Genomic DNA, 21,829 nt, shown 5'->3' with positions numbered 1-21,829 from the left:
AACAAGATCAGGTATGTACCAATTTAAAGTGATAACTTACCCACAGCTCTATAGTTACAGTCAACAGTATTAACGAACATAACCGTAAGCTCAGATTCAAGTACTGTGCTGTGCCAGAGCATATCATTCAGATGTCGTTGTGACTTTTTTTTACACTTCGGAATTCACAGGACGACTATTTTAATTCTCAGTAGCCGAACATACGTGGCTAAAGGCGAAAGTCCGTACAATCTTTATGTTCTACGTAATTTTTAATAAACATTTTTTGGTAAAACAGCTTACCTTTTTACTTACATGGGAAGCTATTGAAGTGTTGAGAAAGTGTGTTTGATTGTTAGTGAACTAGCGATTAAGTACACATTCCTTATAAATAATACATCATCTGTTCCTTCTTCTGCAGATATTTTCAAATAACAATGAATTAGCAATTGCAATGGAAATGCAAAACAATAGATGCTGAAGCTTCTGCTCTAATGTTGTACAATAATACGCTTTTCCTTTTAAATAAATTTTTTTAAAAATATACCGGTTTTCCAGTGCATTGCAGTTTTATTTTGGTCTGTTGTTGAAAATAAAGGCGAACATAGGAGACCTTTGGGGTTATGTCAGTGGATTGAAAATAGGGAGTTTTGTGTGTATTTAGGCGAAAAGTAGACAATTAAGCGTACAGGTAGGCAATTCCGCGGAAGTTTAGGCGAAAAATAGACAATTTGGCGGGAATTTAGGCGAAAAGTAGACGATTCAGCGGACATTCAGGCGAAAAGTGGGCAATTTATCGACAATGCGGCAAAAGGGGGAAAATCCGCAGTATTTCCCACGGACAGGCGAAAAAGGCGACATTCTGATACGTTTTCCCCTTTCTCTTCCAAAGCATTTCCCCTTTTATTCCCCCTTTCTGGTTGCTTAGGCAAATGATTACATGATAAGTAAACGTTAGTGGGAATGAAGTGAGTGAAGCTCAGTTAATAAAATAACATTACCAATCTAAAAGACAGTCAAAATAGAAAACTCAGTTGTGTAAAAAATGCAATAGAGAGCTTAAAAAGTGTTTTAAGATGCGCCGAAAAAATATTTGTCACAAAGACTAGAAAAGATTGATAACTATCTCCTTTTGAACACATAAATCAGGCTTTTGACGCCTGATAGCAACGGGATCAGGATCCAGAAGTCTGGAGTTTGGCTGTTTGGTAATCGGCCTGATTTCCTTAGGGCGAGAGATTTTTGGTAACTGTACTGTTTGAAGTTGTTCTTTCTCTTGTTCTAAAGCTTTTTGGAATATGCTCAAAAAATATAAGATACGCCCTCCTCTCTGTCAGGCCAATGTAGCTGTTTTGGCAGAAACACATTAATTTATAGGCGCAGTTGGCGATTATACGAAGAGGATGCTTCTCAAACTTTGATTGGGTTGTTGAGCATGTTGTTTTATACAGAATTAATGTTTTGGCTGCCGGTTAAGTTCTGGTTATTGCACTGTTAAGCCTCGTGCTGATTGTGCTTGTATCGTCATCTCCTTTGAAGTTTAGATTTATAGACATAGTCACTTCCTTCTTGTTTTCTTTAGCTTTTTTTATAATTTTCAATAAATTTCTGTGGGTAGTAGTTATCTCTTAGATGTTTTTCAACGTTTATAAGTTCTTCCTGTTTATCGGTGGTACATATACTTCCAAACCATAAAATAGTGTTTTAACCAGTGCTTTCTCATAACTGATTGAACAAAAGCTGTTGAGAGTCAGGTAAAGGCCATCCCAAGTAATTTTTAGATAAACTGAACGTTGAATCATCCCGTGTCCCCTATGTTTTATGGCCATATCATGGAAGTGGAGCTTGTACTTCTGTTAGTGTTCCATAGTAAATTTTACGTTAGGATGAGCATTGTTCAAGAGTTCTAACATGTCGATTGCATGCTCTGTGCTGTTGAAGACAATAAACGTGTCATCAGTATATCTGTAGTATCCAGTCGTTTCGGTAATCGCTTGTCTAAGCATTGTGCTCTCACGATATCCCATAAAATCACCTGCCATATTTGGACCTAGTTGACTTCCAAATGCTACTCCATCGATTTGGCGAAATATAGTCTTAATAAACTGGAATTTTATGTCTTTTGTGCACATTAGTGGTATTTTTAAATTCTGGAACTATCAAAGGTAGGAGATCAGAATTCTGACAAACCATGTCAACAGTTTCAAGAAGTGGTATTCCAGTGAACAAGGATGTTACATCAAAAGAGACCATGAACTTACCGGCAACGTTCGTACGATCTAGTCTATCATTACGTATATGTTGCTTATCTCCCACAGACTGGCTATAGCTTCCTGCTAGCCAGTATGCAACTTTGTGATACGATGAACTGATCATTGATAGAATAGTTCTAAGGGGAACGTAGTGTTTGTAAGCTTTTGACAAACCACACATATGAGGCAGACATGAGCCGTGTAGTCTTAGATCATTGTAAGTAGAATTAGCAATTATTCTCCTTAGAAGTTCTCTAAGCATACCTGTGATTCGTTTTTATGTTGAATCAGTTAAATGTTTGTTGGATGTATCTACCATGAATCTCAACTAGCCGTCTAGGTTTGACTTCATCTTATTGATGTAATAAGCTGTATTCATCAAAACAAAACCTGAACGTTTATCCTGTTGTAATATTCACCTCGTTATTCCGTTTGATGTTTCTTAAGGCTGTCAGAAGTTCCTTGGTAGGATATTCGACTTTGGTGTCTATAAAACGGAATATTGGTTGGCAATATCAACTATGTTTTAACTGAACCACAACTTCTTTTGCTCATTCACTGGATGAAAATCTTTTAATCCGTTGAACAGATCTTCGAGTTGGGCCTCTGTATCAATCCTGTTTTTTGGTATATGAAATTTGAGTTCCAATGATTCTGGTTCCATGTTATTAAGCTTCATATATGATAAATTATAGAAAAACTTTGGAGGGTTTTCCCGAAACCTTAAACACAGTTGTACCCTTGTCAAAGGTTTCGATAGAGATTTATGGAAATTTTTGCAAGCCTTGATTTGAATGAAGTTCATGGATTTCGCCCGACATACGATATTTAAATGATTAACCACCTTACCGAAAGCACTGGCTCAAGTTCTCAGCCGTGCAATGGGTAATTTTGTTGATCCAATGTGAGATTTCGTGGTACGTTGGAGGGTTTTAAGCGATGACAGAGGCTTAAGTGAATGCAAGGTTTTTGAAAAATGACGTGAAAAATGGCTTGGCATCAGACATTCTCCATAAAACTTGACTCTCGTCACATCTCTTGATATCTCTTTAGCCATAAAAAAGCTCTCCAGAATTTTGACGAGTTTATTACAGTATATTGAGTCGCTTGTCATTGATATTTACCCAGAATTCTCTAGAGCTCAATAACTACCTTATTATGCATTCTGTATTGATAGTAACCTGTTCGGTTTGAAGAACTGCCCAGACGAAGGGTCGTCGGTCAAATATCTTTTTTCTCACTCCAAGATATTCTGTAGATGAAATGATACTAGTATCAACCCCATTTACCAAGAAATATGAATAAATGTATTGTTTCTTTGAAACATGGCATCATTGGTTGTCTTCCTCTTGTAATTTTTATTACCTTTAATCTTGAATAACCATATCGATCTTAAGTAAATTTGGATTAGTGGAATAATGTATGTCGGAAGGAGGCATCGTAAATGATAAGTACATAATAAGTGTATAAAAAATTTTATTTTTTGTTGAGGAAATGTGTGTGAGAATTACATGTCAGGATTCCCATCCCTTGTAAGAATGATCCGCGGTACAAGTATACAAAAAGCAAGATAATTTACTGGATTTCAGGATTTTTTTTGTATACAGTGGGATTCACATTCACAAGTGCCTGTTAGCAGACGGTTAGTGACTTGTGCCAATCCAATGTAATTTTATCCTGTTTCTTCAGCTAACAATAAATGATCAGAGTTGGAAATCTTTATTTACACATTACGCATCCTTCATTCTTATTACATTAAACTGTTATAGTTTCAGACTATGATGTGTTGTGGGAGTGTCAATGGTGGGTTCTAACTGATGGTGAACCACTAATTTGAATAGAAATAAGGTTTTAATATCAACATACGATTAGATGTGACTCTATTATAGCACTGTGGTGTATGCTACCTGTGTAGATAGATGCAAGTAATGTGTAACTTCAGCCACAATTAGAAAGCTTGTCAAAAGAGGATTGAGAAGATTGGGTTGAAGAGAAGTGAGTGGGGAACAGAAACGAGCTAGAATAAAAATAGAATTGGGAGGATCACGATATGTGTACAGGTTAACTAATGGGGTATATGCAGATGGTTTCTGTAGTTTACGAAGACATTGCAATTTTGCACTAAACAACAAATTGGTTATCCACACCCGAGCGTTTGTTCACTGCAGCACCACTTAAGACAATTACAACATTCAGTTCCATGGCGGATTCTACAGACAAAGTGGTTCGTATACTGTAGTTACCGAAATCTATATAATTAAGATGCACCACGCGCCCATCGATCGTGATGTAGTCGACTTCGATAGAAACTGAGGTAGTTGGACCGAAACTTCAAACCTTCATTAATTTATAAATCATAAGGGGTATCATCATTTCAATAGTTGACGTCATGAGTCAATTGAATCCACGCCACCATGCGAAGCCTGTAAGCACTGGACGGCCGTTTCATCCTATCGTGGAACTCCTCACTAATGCACATCCACGATCCCGCCTCGCGGGATTCGAACTCAGGAACTATCAGTCCCGCGCGTGAGCGCTTATCCACTAGACCACTGACCCGGTATCAAACTGTGTTAATGTCTAACTTCAACTAATCCACAAAATTTAGCGACACATCCACCATTTTCATCAATGAGTTGCTATCTCACAACAGACCCGATTGGACTTCATTGGTTACTGCTTCTCTCTAGAACTCTAGGATATAACTCCTGAAGCCAGCCACTAGCGAGCATATATTGATTCGTATCGGAGGGGGTTTTGTGGAGATTATAGTAATTTCAATGGTTGAGATAATGAACCAAACGAAGCTAGACCACCATGGAAAACCTGGAAGCACTGGACGGCCGTTTCGTCTGATCGTGGGACTCCTCAGCAGTGCTCATCCACGACCTCGCGGGGTCATTATTATTCATTTAACTAGAATTTTAAGTTTTGATGTCATATCACCCTCCCTTGCGGATTGTAATGGAATATGTTAATTTTATGCCAAACACTATTTGAAGTCAGTGTCTATTAAATTATCTTAAGTTTTGCGGAGTTAAGAACATCCCCACAAAAGAGTTCATAGAAGCCCAGAAGTTGCTTGGAAAATTTTTATCCAATCACCATTGAATAGGAATTCCTCAGAAAGATCCAGACATCAAAGGGTCATTTATCATGTTTCTAATCGGATATTTACCTGTGCTTCTACCAGTCGACATGGTTCCAGAACTTCCAAAGTCCAGCGGTCGTCCATCCCATAATAAATACCATCGTTTTTCTGTACATTAACTGTGAAGTGAGATGTTATTTTTGCACTTCACCCCCTTCTACTGTGTTCAAGCTTTTGCGTAGATTCAGTCAAGGTTTATTGAAAATGGCACATTCATACACCAAGACTTGTCAGTTTCAATTGATCCTGCGACATTTCCATATTTTAGTAAGTAATTACCTTCGAGTTATTTGACATTTCATACGCATAATATATATTTGTTTCGGTTGTATGGATTCTTTTTTGAACTAATATGTTGTCTGTGTATCCCAGAGGTACTACACATCAAGGTATTTTGTATGATTCGTATATACAATCCTTATGATTGGAACAGTATCTGACTCAATCTTCGTATTTCCAAATTACCCATGGGGAAGGAAGAATGTTCATCTTCTCAGCAAATGACATCGTAGAAACAAGACGAAGTAAAGGATTTTAAAAGTTTGTCAGTAGAGTGTGATGTACTCATCATTTCGCTTGAATTTGAAAGAAGCCTTTTCACAATACTTATTTGTAAGTTTGATAGAAATAGTCTACAATGAAAGAGAAGAATGTAAGGACTCGTTAAGTTTAATTAACAGTCAGATGGTGATAAGAATGAAAATGAGATATGGAGCGAAAGCTTTTACACATGAAACATACAAGCCGAATAGATGAGAAAACTAATGCACGTAAAAAATAAGTCACTGAATAAAAATTTGTTTGGAAGATAGTAAAGTAACAGTCTGGAGGTCCGGCTTCCGAAAATTATAACTAAGGTTGACTTGAAGAATACTCAAAGCCATTGCAGTGTGCATGTTTCTTATCCAGCTTCCCTTAGATTAAGTTTTTCTGACCTTGAAGATAAGTTGGAATAGAAATCCTAATCAAAGCGAATTACCAGATTGAACCAAATACTGAGTATTATACCTACAGATCTGCATGCATTCACCTTTAAATAACTATGTTGGATGGTTTTCAGATATACACTTTGAACGTGCACACTTACAGGGCTTATAAAACATGTCCTAAAGGGTCAATAAATTTGATGAATGCTCTCCAAAGTGAATCAAAGTCGTGGATGTTCCTCAATGTGTCACTAGATCGGCCAATTAAAGGAGAAACTAATTTCTGGTTCAGGAGGATCAAAAGACATTCGAATTTGGTGATAACCCACAGTACCAATTCCATTTGCCGGTGATCTATCCACGTTAAAAGACAGTTTTTTAGAGTTGAAACTTTGAGGTTAGTCCAGTTGTGCAGGAGTTTTGTCTATAGAGGATTGTACTTAAACATGCGAACCTGAACTACTTTTCGATTATTCAGGGATCTGAGATGTCAAAATAACAACTAATAGCCAATAATGGAGTTGCAAGAGACAGAGTAATATGTATTTTCCCTCGTTTAAAGCAACATAAAGAAGATATCGTAATCATATGCTATTTTTTCTAGTCAACTTATTGGACATTAGAAACAAATAACGTCCACGTTTAACTCTTGCGTTACCCCTAAAAAGCATGGGGCAACGAAGTGATCTTGGGTTTTCTGACTTCAAGTCGCAAATGCCATCTTTAGTAGACATACCAGGGGAAGAAACAAAGATTCTAGACTTTTGGAAGAGTCATGATGCATTCAAAACGTCCTTGAAACACTCTTCCGGAAAACGTCGGTAATCATTTTGTGAAATTATATTTAGGGCCTTATAATGTCCCAATACTTCTTCGCCTCAGCATTTTGTTTTGTATTTTAGGTTCACATTTTATGATGGCCCGCCATTCGCCACAGGTCTACCACATTATGGCCATCTGTTAGCTGGGACAATAAAGGATATTGTAACACGTTACGCTCATCAGAGAGGTCATCATGTTGAACGAAGGTTTGGATGGGACTGTCATGGATTACCTGTGGTTAGTTAATCTTTTCGATCCTATTTAAAAGGAGTACGAAGTTGACAAAGAGCTTGGAATTACGGGCCCCCATGATGTAGAAAAAATGGGAGTAGCCTGCTACAATGATAAATGTCGAGCAATTGTCATGCGTTACAGTTCTCAGTGGGAAGTAAGTTTTTATATTAAAAGCTTATGTGCAGAAAGTAACAAACCGCCTTGGTCGGTGGATTGATTTTGAAAATGACTACAGGACTATGTATCCGTGGTTTATGGAGTCTGTTTGGTGGGTCTTTAAACAACTGTATGATAAGGGTTTGGTGTACCGTGGTCTAAAAGTAATGCCGTTCTCAACTGCATGTTCAACCCCTCTTTCAAACTTTGAGGCAGGACAAAACTACAAAGACGTTCAAGACCCTGCTAGTAACTTATTATTTCTCATCGACTACTTAAAAAGTTATTGTTAGCTTCCCGTTGGATAATGATCCTGAAACTTCAATGATAGCTTGGACAACAACCCCTTGGACTCTTGTTAGCAACCTTGCTCTGTGCATGCACCCTGATAAAGAATATGTTAAGATTTTGGGTAAGTGATGAGTTAATTTAATTGCAAATGATGTATTGTCGAAGTAACTATTGTCTTTGCTAGAGTACAAAGTGAAATTTTTCACACTATCAATATTTCTACACTCACTAATATAGTTTTTAAGCCCCACAAATTGAAAGGAATGGATTTTCAGACCCGTAACCATTAGCATCTTGTGCAATTGTTAATTAAGCTCAAACCAATCGTATTCGTTGAGATTTTTGACCACTGCCAAGTATGCTTACTTATCATCTCTTCTTGACTCTTTTTTTCTGCTGCTTATTTTGCCTTATCACTGATTCATTCTCTTCCCAATGTTGTTTTAAGATGTGGGAACTTAAAGTTAATCACATTTGTATAAGGTTTTGTGTTGGTATCTCTTATTATTCTTTATTTAGAGATGTTTCAGTTATTTAGCAGTGAATCGATAACAACGTAAATAGCTTTCAGTGTGTAATCGTCCCGAATTAACACTTAACATTTTTCCTTCTTTAATCAGATACATCAAAAAATCGAAAATTCATTATGATGAAGGCTCGTCTTACATCAGTATATAAGCAAGAAAATGAATACAAAGTATTAGATACGTAAGTCATGGATATTTTCTTTGTGCTTTTAAACGTTTTATAAATTAATGCACCTTAAAAACTACGATAATGATAATCTTAGCGACCGAAATTAAACAACCCCAGCGTTTTATCCGGCAATCTGGCCCGCGCTTCTTCAGGGGACTAATCCGACTTATCAAGGGTAAGTAATTTAATAATCAATTCTGTACTAACTGCTTGTCCGCTTATGTGCACATGTTGACTAAACGAGGATTTAGTACATAGTTGCTTTTAATATCTCTGATAATTTTGATTGTTTTCCTAAGGTCTATTTAGATTACTGGGCAAAATGTTGGAGCTGTTTAATTTCGGTCGCTATGACTTTTGCTAATATAGCTTTCTTTTTAATGTCTTCCATACACCCGGCACCCAACTGTTGTAAAGTGACTAAATCCAAATCGCTTGGAAATTCCCATAAAATGCTGTTGTATCAGTTTTTTCAGACGTTTTATTCTAATTTTTAACTTTTACCGATAGCAGGATTTTGTGATAACTTTCCATCAACATAGAAATAATTACTTTGAGAATTTAATAATCTAAAAATTGTGGTGTTTCATTGTCGCTTACAATAATTGTGTTTTCTAAATGGTGATATCCACCGTAACATTTTATTTAGGTCCTACATTGTCAAATAATATTTGTATTCTCTTTACAACATCTGTTATAGTAGTTGTCATTGTATTTTACCAGTTGATCAAAAAACGTGATGACAATGTGGTTGGAGCTTTTGTGATTCATTTGTAACACTGGGTCTCTATTTTTCACTGTTAACCGGTGGATTAGTAGTTAAAACACTCAACTCCCAACTAGTTGTTCAAAGGTTCGACTTCCGTTCCACCTAACGTGGTTTAAAACGCTGGGTATTATCATTACTTCTTGCATAAGCAGTGTAAAAAGCGGAGTAAATGGAATTTGTTTTGATAGATGATGAGCACCATAGTGTCTCTTACCTGTCATTGAGCACTATGGAGTGTTTCTTGTTATAAGATAATCATTTAGGAATTATTTGTGCTAAAACGTATTAATCTAAAAAAATTGTGTCGTTTTAACTGAACCTATAAAGTAAGTAGTGTGGACCGGATTTATCTGATTGATTTAATCTGACTTTTTCCAATGACAATGGGTTTATTACTACGACTACACGGTTGTTATAGTCAATAATACCTACTACACATTCCTTTATATCAATTATTGTACCGAATATAATGAGGGAAATTAAAAACGTATGTACAGTTCGACAGTAGGTAGTCGAATCAGTTCCACTTTCTTATATTAATCGTTTTCCAGTTGTAGCTGAACTGTACCAACACTGTTCGTCGCTCGAACCCATAAATTCTTTCATTTGTAAGTGTTTATATTTGATAAAATGATGCCAATCCTTCTGAAATCGTTCTTCAAACTGCGCTGATCTTCTGGAGTATCAAATTGACCAAGAATCGTTATCGGTTCCCATTTAGGTAGTATTAGTCATTTACGTGCATTTTGTGGTTAAAATACCTAACTTTCAACCATTAAGTCAAAGGATCAAATCCCTAACTACCCGTATCGATTTGGATATCTAAGTGTTATTAGCCCTCTTATAGAACATATAAATGTAGGTCGAGTTTGATAACCCTCAGTTGACTCCGAGTTACGTGATAATGTGTATTCTATACTATTGGCCCCCAAATGTCTTGGTATGGTCGAGGATGCGGAACCCACTCTCTCTCTCCGAATGCTCTCACATGGCCACGGGTGTATGGTCATAGCCGCACAGGTCCCACTCACTGCCTTCTTGCACCACGGGTGTTGTTTACAAAATTGTGAGAACGAAAAACAAATGTCCGGCGCTTTAACCGGGTTGTGGGTACGAAGGATCCACCTAGGGAAGTTGGAAAACCTTGATTCCAAACCAATCGTGCACATCGGCTCCAGAATCCTGAGGGAATAAATGGAGTATGAACCTGTTGTTGATCACCGGCTACCATAGAACTGCATCTCCTAAAGTTGCTTCAATGTCTTATGGGTTAGACCTTTAAGTCAAATGTTCGGGGAGTGGCCTCCTAAGAGAACCACTTCAGTTTGGGCGCCCGGAAATTATCTCAGCCCTCGCACAAACCGAATAGTTTGTGAGGCGTATATGTTCTTAGTGCCTCCTTGTACCAATGTTTATGTTAAACTGAAATATAACATAAAAGAACTAAGAATTATTACTCGTTTGATCCTCTGAGATCAGTCTTCTTGTTATTAACCATTTATCATGTGAATTAGATGATTAGGTGGGTATTATTCTGTTTGTGTGCAAGAAAACAAACAAACGTAATACTACTCGACATAAGCTTATCAACCAATTTCATGCCATTTCCTAACAGCGTTTAAAAGTTTCTTCGGTCGTTGTCGATTGTTTCAGTACTAACAAAAAGTGACCTATTTTTGCTGTTACTTTTTAACTGTAGCTTCAAAGGAAGATCCATGGAAGGCCTAACATATCAACCACCATTCAGTTACTTTATACATGTAAGTTAAATTCGTGTAATAACTCATTTTAGGTTTCGTTCTGTTGATGTAGCTCTCATGCTTTCTAACGTAAAAGTGTAGCTACACTTCTTCTTGGGTAATGTATGGGATCACGACTCACTTATAGCATCTCTAGCTATTGACCTGATGTTTATGAACAACAGTAACAGTTATTGAGCCGAGGTTGTGAGACAGCCAAAATGAACACGTAGATGTTATATTTTCTTTTATTTGGCAAAAGTGTATAAACAGAATTGACTGAAACAAGTTTTGAATCCCCTATCTAAAAAAGCTTAAACTACTTTATTTTATTAGGTGATTTTCAAAACCATGTATAATCCTTTTACAAGTACCCATGTATTTTCAATCTCTCAGTCAACAATCACAGTGGCAAGTATATCATTCAGTGTTTTTTTCGGTGGTTTGCATAGAGCTTAGGATTAAAAAATAATATAGGCTAGTGTATATCTAGTCACTTGTGCTGTTAAATTGCATGAAAGTACACAGCGGTGAAATAATTAACTCGTTCATCAGTTATGATTCATAATGTTAGTACAAGGGCCATTGATACTACTTGTTTACCTGAATCGAATTAAGTGGACTGTAGTTTGAACCTGGGACTCAATACCCCAAAGTTGAACGCCCCAACCACTAAGCCACTACTCCACAATAGTGTACGACTAGTCATTGTTTGTGCTCCTATTCGCTATCTAAACACGAATTCCCTATTTCAACATGAATCTACCAATAATGAATTGTATGGATTTAGTTTTTAGCGACGTCCAAGTCTATGAGAACGCATAAGCATTTCTTTTATCAGCTGTTCATTCTGGTCTTATAGTCCATAATCAATTAGTAAAGGTTGTTAGTATTTCATTACATACAGTCCTACATATTTTAATCTCATTGAAATTTTTAAAAATTTATCTTGGGAATGTTATAGCTTAAAAAGGAACGAGGTGCATTTCGTATTTTATGTGATACCTATGTAACAGAAGATGTTGGTACTGGTGTTGTACACCAAGCTCCTTACTTTGGTGAGGTGAGTACGATATAGTTGATCTTTTTTCCAAAATCATACTTATCTTCAGTTTGTAGCGTTAATTTGATATATCTAGTTGATTGATTACCTAAACCTTTATATTGTTTCGTTTCTGCCACAGAATCAGTGCAGCTGATATATATATATATATATCGAAAACAGGATAAACTATTTCTAGTTAGTTTTAAAGTTGTTACTTTATCTTTTTACATTCATCAGCATCAATTAAAATGTTGATTGGCGCTACTGAATTAAATTTTTCTACTTAAAGGTCCCCATACGTCTGTGTTATTATCTTTGTTATTATCAAAAGGTTAGCATTTGGTGTTTGTGATGTTAATCACGCGTCAAGGAAAGTCTATCTTGAAAATGACGGATGGAACTGAATCTAAAGTTGACCGTGGTAAAAGATCGTTGTACCAGTAAAGGGTGTGTAAACAGGCATTATTACTTGTTACATAGTGACACTCAGGTAGGAGGTACAAAAGATGAAGCTAATACGCATTCACTAAGTTTATCTCCAGCAATGTAAATTTGGGGATGATGCCTATTCGGTTAAGGTTTAGAGACAAGAAATTTACAAACTGTACTTTTCTGGATAGTATTGTCAGTGCAATTTTGATAAGGGCATACGGTTGGAAGTTGCCTGAGTTAAGGAACGTTCAAGTATCTGTCTGATACCGGCAGTGAGTGGTAGTAAAATATTGAAGTTTACAAGCAAAACTTTTGAGGTATGCTCCTTAGGCGAAACCGAATATGTCAACATCAAAGGGACTCTATTTGTTGGGAGGATACCGCGATACAAACCAGAAAAATTTATGAAGAACAGTCTAAAGAAGTAACCACACTTGACGGACTTACCTTTAGGTAATCTGATCACTATCAAAGCATTATTTCTAATAATTAATTATGTTGTATATACCTGAAGCATATCGGGTATTAGACCAATGGCTTGAAGGGCGAAAACGCCTGTACATCATTGCAATATCACTCAGGTGGAGGGTCTTCGGGTCGATATTTTATCCGAAATTCGGGAAAGGAGTCGCAAATTGTCATCTGGTATATTCAAACTGAGAAGGGGGTGACTGAGTAATCCAATGGTATGGGACTGCTGGGATTACAAGAATCTTGATTTCTACAGTACTGAACATTACTTTTTCTAACAGACATAGTCAACAGTTTGTACAACCATCTTGTACAATGAAATTGTCAAATAGGTGTTGATGCCATACGAGTAACATTGTTCTATTCAAAAAGTGTCTAGATCAATTCAATTTATTCCAATGGTAAGTAGTCAAATTGTCAATAACAATAAACGTCTGTAAAATTCAGGGAACGTGTTTCAGTCTCAGGGACATGAAAAAATTAATCAATGCACACATGAGCAATAAAAAGAATAATAACCCAATATGGAAGCCACCAGAATACAAAAGTTTGTTAAAACCCTTAGGAAATCAATGAAGTGGTTAAAAAAACTAGTTTGTAGATAAAATAATGATAATAACTTCAAACAAATTAGAAGATGAACAAAAATAATGTCAATGCAGAGATTTAGCGAAGTAACTTTACATATGAAGAGCAATAATGAAATGATGCTAAATGAAATGTATGAATGAGAGGTTGATGAGTGGGGATTTCCACATATATACATGCAAATATATGCAAATAAGATCTTACAGTTTGTGGGCTGAGAATTCCGCTCTCTACTTGAACTCTATTTTACATTCGTTTATGTTACGTTCTTCTAATCTGTTTCTAGCTATAACAAAACCATGTCCTCGTACCGAACAAATACTGAAATGTAAATCAGGTCGATTGATCATGTTTGTTTCTTATCATATATTACTGAAGACATTGTACTGTAAAATATGATAACTGATTTCTTCAATGATTTGAACACTTGGATTTTAGTTATTTGACATTGCCCATTTTGTACGTATTACATTGCCTTCAATCCAGGCAACTAATTTGTATACATTTGGTTGTTGAACTGTATAATTCCTTTTTACAGCTACATATCAATAATGTATATTCTCGTTTGTTTTTTGTCTTCTCTCCAACATTTATCAGGATGATTTTCGTGTGTGTCTGAAAAACGGTATTGTTGGGAAAGATACACCGATGATTTGTCCTGTAAATCCAAACGGTCGATTCACTGATGAAATTAAAGATTTTGCTGGGATGTATGTAAAAGATGCGGATAAGCTTATTTGTCAGAATTTGAAAAAAAAAGGCCGTTTAGTACATCAAAGTACAATTACTCACAGTTATCCATTTTGTTGGAGGTAAGTAATTTATTCATTTTGCTTATGTTTACAAGTTGAAAGTAAGTAAAGCGACGAATTACTATTTAGGAGATAGGAATAGTTTAACTTTCCACTAGTTAAACAGAGAATGATAACTACTGGTTATTCACATTGTGCGACACGTTTAAGACACTACTACGTGATCGTGTTAGTTGAGTTTGTGAATCTACATTGGATTTTAAACTTGTAATCAAGTGATTAATTAGGATGGATGTTGCTCTTCAATAAAAATTTCAGCTAACATTAGTTTTTCACCGTGGAACATAATGTTGATTCTGTTTCAGTGTCTTTGACAGTTTGTCCCATATGTTGAGTCAGCTGACACCACAACTTACTGGCTTCCAAATATATTTCTATGGGTCAGTGGTGCCCCGATTCCTTCTCAATATAAATAACAACCCGATATTTCCAGGATTTACTCGATAAATGTCTAATTAAAATGCCCTGATAAAAGGTCTATGCACTTGGGACTCTCTAACGATATTTGTATCTTCCATACCAGGGCATTAAGTGTGATTCCATTTTCATGGTCAGAAATAAATCTAGCAACTGGTTTGAGTACTACATCAAGTTTATCTGGAAAACCATAAATTAATCACTGGAATAATTCCATAGTTTCTACTTCCATTAGCTCCCAATATGTGCGCTTTTTAACTACGATCTGTTGTGCTAACAATCCGTTGTAGATAAGCGTGTTATAAGTCTACTCTACTGGGCATGTATATAATCTGATACCAGTTCGACTATGGGCTCATATCAATGACTCAGTCCCGTGGCCAACCATCACTTGACCACATTGTATATTTGTCGTTTTTAGCTATCGTTATTCTGATACTGAAATACAAGCTTCCTATATGTGAGGGCAATCTGCCACCTAAGTGAGGAAATCAAGAGTGGGAAGTTGTTATTAGCTAACGCAGATCAAAATATGTGCACAAATGTACTCATTCAAATAGATGTGTCTCCTAGAAGATTAGGACAAATTTTCAATCAATGTCGTATGTGTCTCCCTCGGATAATCGAGTTAAAGCTTGACTAATAACGTGTACTCGTCAGAATCTCTCACGTTAAACTGTCTGAACCCAGGACGTACTGCCTTCCCCTCGATAGCTCATCTCTTAACGATTAATGTGAGTAGTACGACTACTCTAGACATTTATTTTAAAGAGGGAGAGAAGAGTTAAAGTGGCACCAATCCACATATAATTTGAAGAATATTTGAATTATAAGATAAGTATATTATCAGTAATCGTCTCATGTTGCTTATAAAATGATTATCATATTCGTAGAATGACATCATTTTTTAAAAATGAACTCCCAAACACTTAATACTAGTTATTTCATGTGATACATAATCTCTTATTGAACATTTCCGACTTATTTGTTATTAGTCATACGTTACATTTTTATTTCGAAATATAGTAGTCCACAAATTCACATCGTATAATGATCATTTCAATATTAACAAATAATCAAAGATGGTTGGTGCCTAGCAGTGGGATCCAGGATGCGCTTTTCGTCCCACTTAGGGCTCATCAGCTTGGTGCACCTTCCTCTCAGAGTTGACTTTCACTCAACTAGGAAGAAACTCGCGTCCTGGATTCCACTGTTAGCCACCAACCATCTTTGTTTACAATGCTTGTGATTTAAGGCAGTATCGAGGCAATCCGCACAGGATGCATATATGCCGATAAGAGACTGATCAATTGCAGTCTTAAACATCAATGGGAAGATTCAAACAAACAATACCAAGTGAAATTAACAAATAAATTTACCATCTTAAATGTATATTGTGTATTAAAAAAAATGTACTTACCTTAAATCTGTCTGTTCATTTTTGACTGTTAATTTGAACTCATAGTCCATCTGATAATCTGAATAGTGACCAATGTCTTGTTTATTTAGTATTTTTTTCTGTTCTGCTCGCATTCTATCGATTACGTTGTGGTCAATAGTCTAAGTGGCTTGACATAATCGCATACACTATGTTATGATTTGTTGATGCGGGTTTGAATCGTACAGGTTGTATCAGTTCACTGAGGATTGTATTTTATATTTATTTATTTAAACATAAACATTGGTATAAGGAGGCGCCACACTTCATCATTAGATTTATGTGAGGGTTGGAATACCAATCGGGCACCCAAACTGAAGTAGGTGGTTTTCTTAGGGGGTCACTCCCCGAGACTTTGACCTAAAGGTTTAATCTGCAAGACATTGGAGCAACTTTAGGAGATGCAGTCTCATGGTAGCCCGTGACCAACAATATGTTCATGCACCCCCCCAGAATCCCGGAACCCATTTGCACCATTGTTTTGAAATCAAGGTTTTCCAACTTCCCTAGGTAGATTCTCCATATCCACTAACCCGGTTAAAATGCCGGAAATTTTATGTATACCTTGCTAATGAGTACCAGCTAGGATGATATCTAGATCAAACAAGGTTACCTGCCTGAAACCATCTGAACGTATATTTCTTTGTTCTTTCAAAAATGGTATATATGAGGTTGTATATTGTCGCCAGAATAACAAATCTATATTATTGCTATGTAACTACGTTCAGATTTAATTTGGATTATTTACTTCTTTTTCCAAAAAAATATTTAATCTTAGATCAGATACTCCATTAATATACAAAGCTATTCCTACGTGGTTTATTCGTGTTGAACAAATGATTGATCGACTGTTGGCTAACAATGCAAAATGTCTATGGTATGTGCACACACTGATACACCTTTGGTTTTTCTATTAGAATTTCTTTTTCTGTGCAGTTCAATCTAGTCATTCTCTACCTTTGTTTATTACTCTTTCATTATGTGGTTTGTCTCGGCCGTTGTTGCTACCTTGACGTGGTGGCCGGGCTTGCCTATCGTAATGAACCAATCGAGCTATACTGGCTGGAACAATTGTTCCTCAAGGTCTTATCATGCCAGACAGGTTGGTTGAAGAGCGGTAAGGCTAAAAGCAACAAACCCAAGGTCTGAGGGTGAAGTCGTACTGCTGAATGTACGGAGGTGTGACGGCAGTAAGGTGTTTCCTTCGGACAACCAGCGTAACAGCGATGCTGCCTTCCCACAAAGAGGAGTGGGGTTAGAAAAGGTCTACCCTAAAAATGCACATCTCGCCTTATCCCACAGATATCCGTCTCCGGCGGTAAGGTCTCAACAAGTACGGAGCTAACACGAAAATTACCCACAAAAAGTTCGTGCGTGACCAACCTCAAGCAGTTGTCCCTTGGGCACTTCGGTCACGCTCTCAGGTCACTAAGACCACATTTAATCCAATTTCGTTTTCAGGCACCTCTAAAAGAGCCCTTCCATGGCATGGGCAACCGGGAAGTGATAACCGCCCTCATACCCCTAACAGCACTCAAGACTGTGGTTTGTAATTTTATGAGACAAACTTTAAAAATGCAACCAAATTTCAACCCACTGTTAGCCAATCAAAATGTGTATGAATAACTTCTGAAAAAAGCAATACTACTGCCAAGTAAAAGTAGATTCCACATGAATATAGGTTTTATCTAGGTGTTAATCGGAGAAAAACAACATAAATTGATCCATATGACCACACATCAACCATCTCCTCAAACGATCATAAGGACGCTAATATTATCTTAGGTATCTCCACATTGTCCCTGGTTAGAGTTTAGGTTTAGGGATATGGTTGATTCACGTGCTTCATTCAATCTACATAGAAAGAATTGTCTATTTGATGCGATTAACATGATCATTTTTACTTTATAATAATGAACAACAATTTTTCGTCATCATTTTAAACATTCTGAGGTGTATACAATGTTATTTCTGTTACCTATTTTATGTGATAGGAGATACAGTCATCCGTTTTTTTTCAGTTTTGCACAAAACTCCGAAGTTCTCTTGATTGTGATTGGATTATCTCCATACTACATGTAGGGCGGTGACTTAGTGGGCAATGTGTCTGACTTTCGGCCACCAAGTCCCAGCTTTACCGACTTTGATTTGGGCAGCTGAGTAGTATCATTAACCCTTCACTCTTAGAGTGTGACCTATATCTAAATACCTAGTGAAATACTTACGTTTACCGCCGTAAACAAATTTGTGTGCCATAGATACTCACTGAATTCAATCTTCTTCAGTGTTTCCAGTAAATTTTCTAAGCGAGATTTATCCTTTTAGATTAGCTGAGAACTAAAAAGAGAGTTAATCGATGATCTGTCCACTGTTATTAACGGTAGAATTATTTCATTCTATCGTCAATCTCAATCAGTTTAAAGCACCATTCAACAGTTAAAATTGATGCATAGAATACTGTTCGATTAGTTATGCAAAATGATTCATTGTTAGTTAACCATCAAACATTCAATAAATTGAGAAGGTTAATTATCAGCTATTTTTCTGTCCTATTTGATTTACATATTTGATCTGATGGTTAGGAATCAATGGATTGAACTGATTATCCATGATTGCAACTATTTTAATTACCACTATTTTTATTTGTATTCAAGATTGATTCACTCTGCTTACTTATTAAACAACGCATAGAAGGATTTTTAAAATAAAAATGGTCAAAATTAGCTACTTAAACTGTTGAATGTTTATAAACTAAATTGTTGGGAATTAACATAGTAAAGCGAAAGTGATGGCTTAGTGGTTAAGTACCATTGCTCCTTTCGAACATTATATCACGGTTTCAAACTTTAGTTTACCGACTTCAGTTGAGTCAGCTCAAGATGGAAGGGTTAGTTTAAATAGCCTGTCATAAATACTGTTACTCAAGCCGATCACATAAATCTGTACACTTGGTAGATGCGTTATATATATATCTTGTTTATGTGAATTTAGTTACTGGCCTATACACTATTTCAGGCAATTAAATTTCATTAAAAGTAGGCATTATCAGACAAAATGTATGTAGTACCTTTGCATAGTTGCTAGGGAATCACAAAAAGTCTGTATAATCTGGCAATATTTCTTTTGTAAATGTCAAACTATTATTTTCACATATTTTATAATCTATACTTTCAACTTTCATACCATATTATAACAAAAAAAGGGTACCGGATTTTGTACGTGAAGGTAGATTTGCTAATTGGCTACGTGATGCACGTGATTGGGCTGTGTCTAGAAATCGTTTCTGGGGTACACCAATACCAATATGGACAAGTGATGATATGGAAGAAGTGGTTTGTGTTGGTTCTATTGAAGAATTGAAACTATTATCTGGTATAGAGGTTACGGATTTACACAAAGAATTGTAAGTTTTGAATGTGATACAGAGGAGTATATATATTCTGTTTAATTCATTATTGGTTGTAATAAAGACATGTATCTTCCAGCCGCTTAATAATTATTTTTTGTATTATTGTCTCTTTTACCCTTCTCGAATATTTCATTAAAGTGTTGACCCAATCACTATTCCATCGTCAACTGGACGAGGTGTTTTACATCGTGTTTCTGAAGTATTTGACTGTTGGTTTGAATCAGGATCCATGCCGTATGCCCAGGTTAGTGTGTGTATATTAACTGAATGAATTCACGGTTATAATATTTTCTCTCTTATATTCCACGTATAATTAACTGTAGGTTGGTGGTAACTTAGTGTTTTCAAAGGATTAAGCATTCAGTATTCAGGGTCTGAAGTTTGGAACTCTGCTCTTACTACTTCACTTTGTGCAGTCGATTAGTATCAGTAAAATGTCTAATTATGAAAGCCCAAGTGCAACAGCCTGTACTTGGGGTACTGAAATGTATTAAATCCAGGTAGAATTAGATCCAATTGAAGGGATATTGTGGAGATTGGTTTGATTTGGAGATATTTTTTCGTCAGAGTATGGAACTTCTCATCATTACACACCTACAACCCCGTCATAGATCGAACCCTGGAATTCAGACCCCACTATGAAAGCTTAAATATTAGAACCTCTGGGTCCGGTGTACTAACTCGAAACAACTGGCTAGTAGTCTTTAATTTTTAGCAGGAACTCAACTAAAATAAACCTGTGACAAATACAGCCTGCAGATTAAAATTAAATTATTAGTTTAATATTCTCTGCGACTTCTGTGCATCTCTTCCCATTCATTATATAATCCAACAAATCCTCTCTGTTCAAATGGCTTTCGTTTCTTCAGTCAGTTATATCTGTATGTCAGTAATATTTCTTGTATACAAACCACTGAAAATTAATTTCACTCAACAGTTTTAAGTCAATTCAACGTTATCTATAATCACACAAAGTATGGTGTGTTGTATATATTCAAATTAAAAAACCCGGAAAGTTATCAAATGTCACTACAGTCACAGTGTTTCTGTACCAAATATCAAGTGATTATCTTAGGAAAAAACTGATTATTCTGAGAATGTTTTTTTTGTCGAAAATTCTCTGAAGCTTTTAAAACGGGCAGTTCTTACAGTGTTCAAACCGATTGCGATAAATTTAAATTCTCACTGGCTAATTCTCATGACAACACATCAAATGTATGTAAATGCAAATACATTCTCCCATTGTCTTATCTTTGGTAACATTAACATAGTAGTAATTTCCATTTTTCTCAGTTATTGACGCGTGAAGTAAAGAATCATTCAAGTTAGTAAGAATAATTGAAATAAAAAAGATATTTCTATGACTGACCAGATGTCTAACGTTCTAGAATGACCAAATAAATGTCTTGAAAGATAATTTGTTTCATGAATTGACAGAAACTAAGGAAAATTTCAGAGCAGGTAAGTTATCTCATGCTTTTTTAGATTTGCGACTCATGTGACCCATTTCAAGAGTTAAGCGTTCGTACGCGAGACTGAAGGTCCTGGGTCCAAATCCTGCGTGTGGGATCGTGGATACGCACTTCTGAGGAATCCCATATTAGGACGATATGACCGTCCAATGCTTCCAGGTTTTCAATGGTGGTCTAACATTGGTCGGCTCATGATCTCAATTACAACACGACAATCCCCACAACCCTATGCTGATAAAGAGTACAGCTTTGGACTACATATTCTGTGTCTGTGTTTGTGTGCGACCGGCTAAAGATAATACTGCTGCAATTAAATAACGCAATGTTCGAACTCATGGCTCATTAATAGGGAGATTCGAGTGCTTCAACTAATAAGCTAGCTCCTCTGTTTATATCCTTTATCACATTAATAAACAAACGATTGATGCTATCCGATAATTTTTATCAACACACTGTGAAATGGAGTCAGTCAGTCAGTCAGCTACACCGTAGGACCACGCACATACATGCATCGGTCCAAGTTGCTATACCTCATTAACACAACAAGATGGACACCGGATTCATAAAAGTAGTTAATTCAGAGGTGGTAATATATAAAAGAAAGATTGCAATAGGGATATAATACAGTAGTACCTCTAACAGCACTCAAGACAACTGTATGAAATGGAGTAAATATTCACTTTTAAATTTTTCTTATATGTACATAAATGTTGATAAGTTCATTGTAATT

General features: G+C 36.2%; 1 protein-coding gene across 3 annotated transcripts in view; it reads left to right on the top strand.

Moving 5' to 3' along the window:
• Window positions 1–6,958: 6,958 nt before the first annotated feature.
• Window positions 6,959–21,829, top strand: part of IARS1_1 (Isoleucine--tRNA ligase, cytoplasmic) — a gene marked incomplete at its 3' end in the record, with an annotated part of 39,586 nt that continues 24,715 nt past the window's right edge. For 2 of the 3 annotated variants that reach the window (XM_051218001.1, XM_012938418.3), the window contains exons 1-12: window positions 6,959–7,129; window positions 7,211–7,367; window positions 7,399–7,518; window positions 7,550–7,769; window positions 7,804–7,932; window positions 8,432–8,519; window positions 10,976–11,036; window positions 11,980–12,078; window positions 14,149–14,363; window positions 16,997–17,095; window positions 19,421–19,621; window positions 19,766–19,871. In XM_051218001.1, the coding sequence (XP_051064432.1) occupies window positions 7,495–7,518; window positions 7,550–7,769; window positions 7,804–7,932; window positions 8,432–8,519; window positions 10,976–11,036; window positions 11,980–12,078; window positions 14,149–14,363; window positions 16,997–17,095; window positions 19,421–19,621; window positions 19,766–19,871 (1,242 nt within the window). In that variant the 5' untranslated portion in view covers window positions 6,959–7,129; window positions 7,211–7,367; window positions 7,399–7,494. Of the gene's footprint in view, window positions 7,130–7,210; window positions 7,519–7,549; window positions 7,933–8,431; window positions 8,520–10,975; window positions 11,037–11,979; window positions 12,079–14,148; window positions 14,364–16,996; window positions 17,096–19,420; window positions 19,622–19,765; window positions 19,872–21,829 lie in introns of all 3 variants that reach the window. The other variant, XM_051218002.1, reaches the window with a different exon arrangement.

The sequence above is a fragment of the Schistosoma haematobium genome, chromosome 7 (assembly GCF_000699445.3).
Source record: "Schistosoma haematobium chromosome 7, whole genome shotgun sequence".
Classification (NCBI taxonomy): Eukaryota; Metazoa; Platyhelminthes; class Trematoda; order Strigeidida; family Schistosomatidae; genus Schistosoma; species Schistosoma haematobium.
Note: the sequence above shows the minus strand (reverse complement) of the source record. Positions and strands in the feature narration are given on the sequence as shown.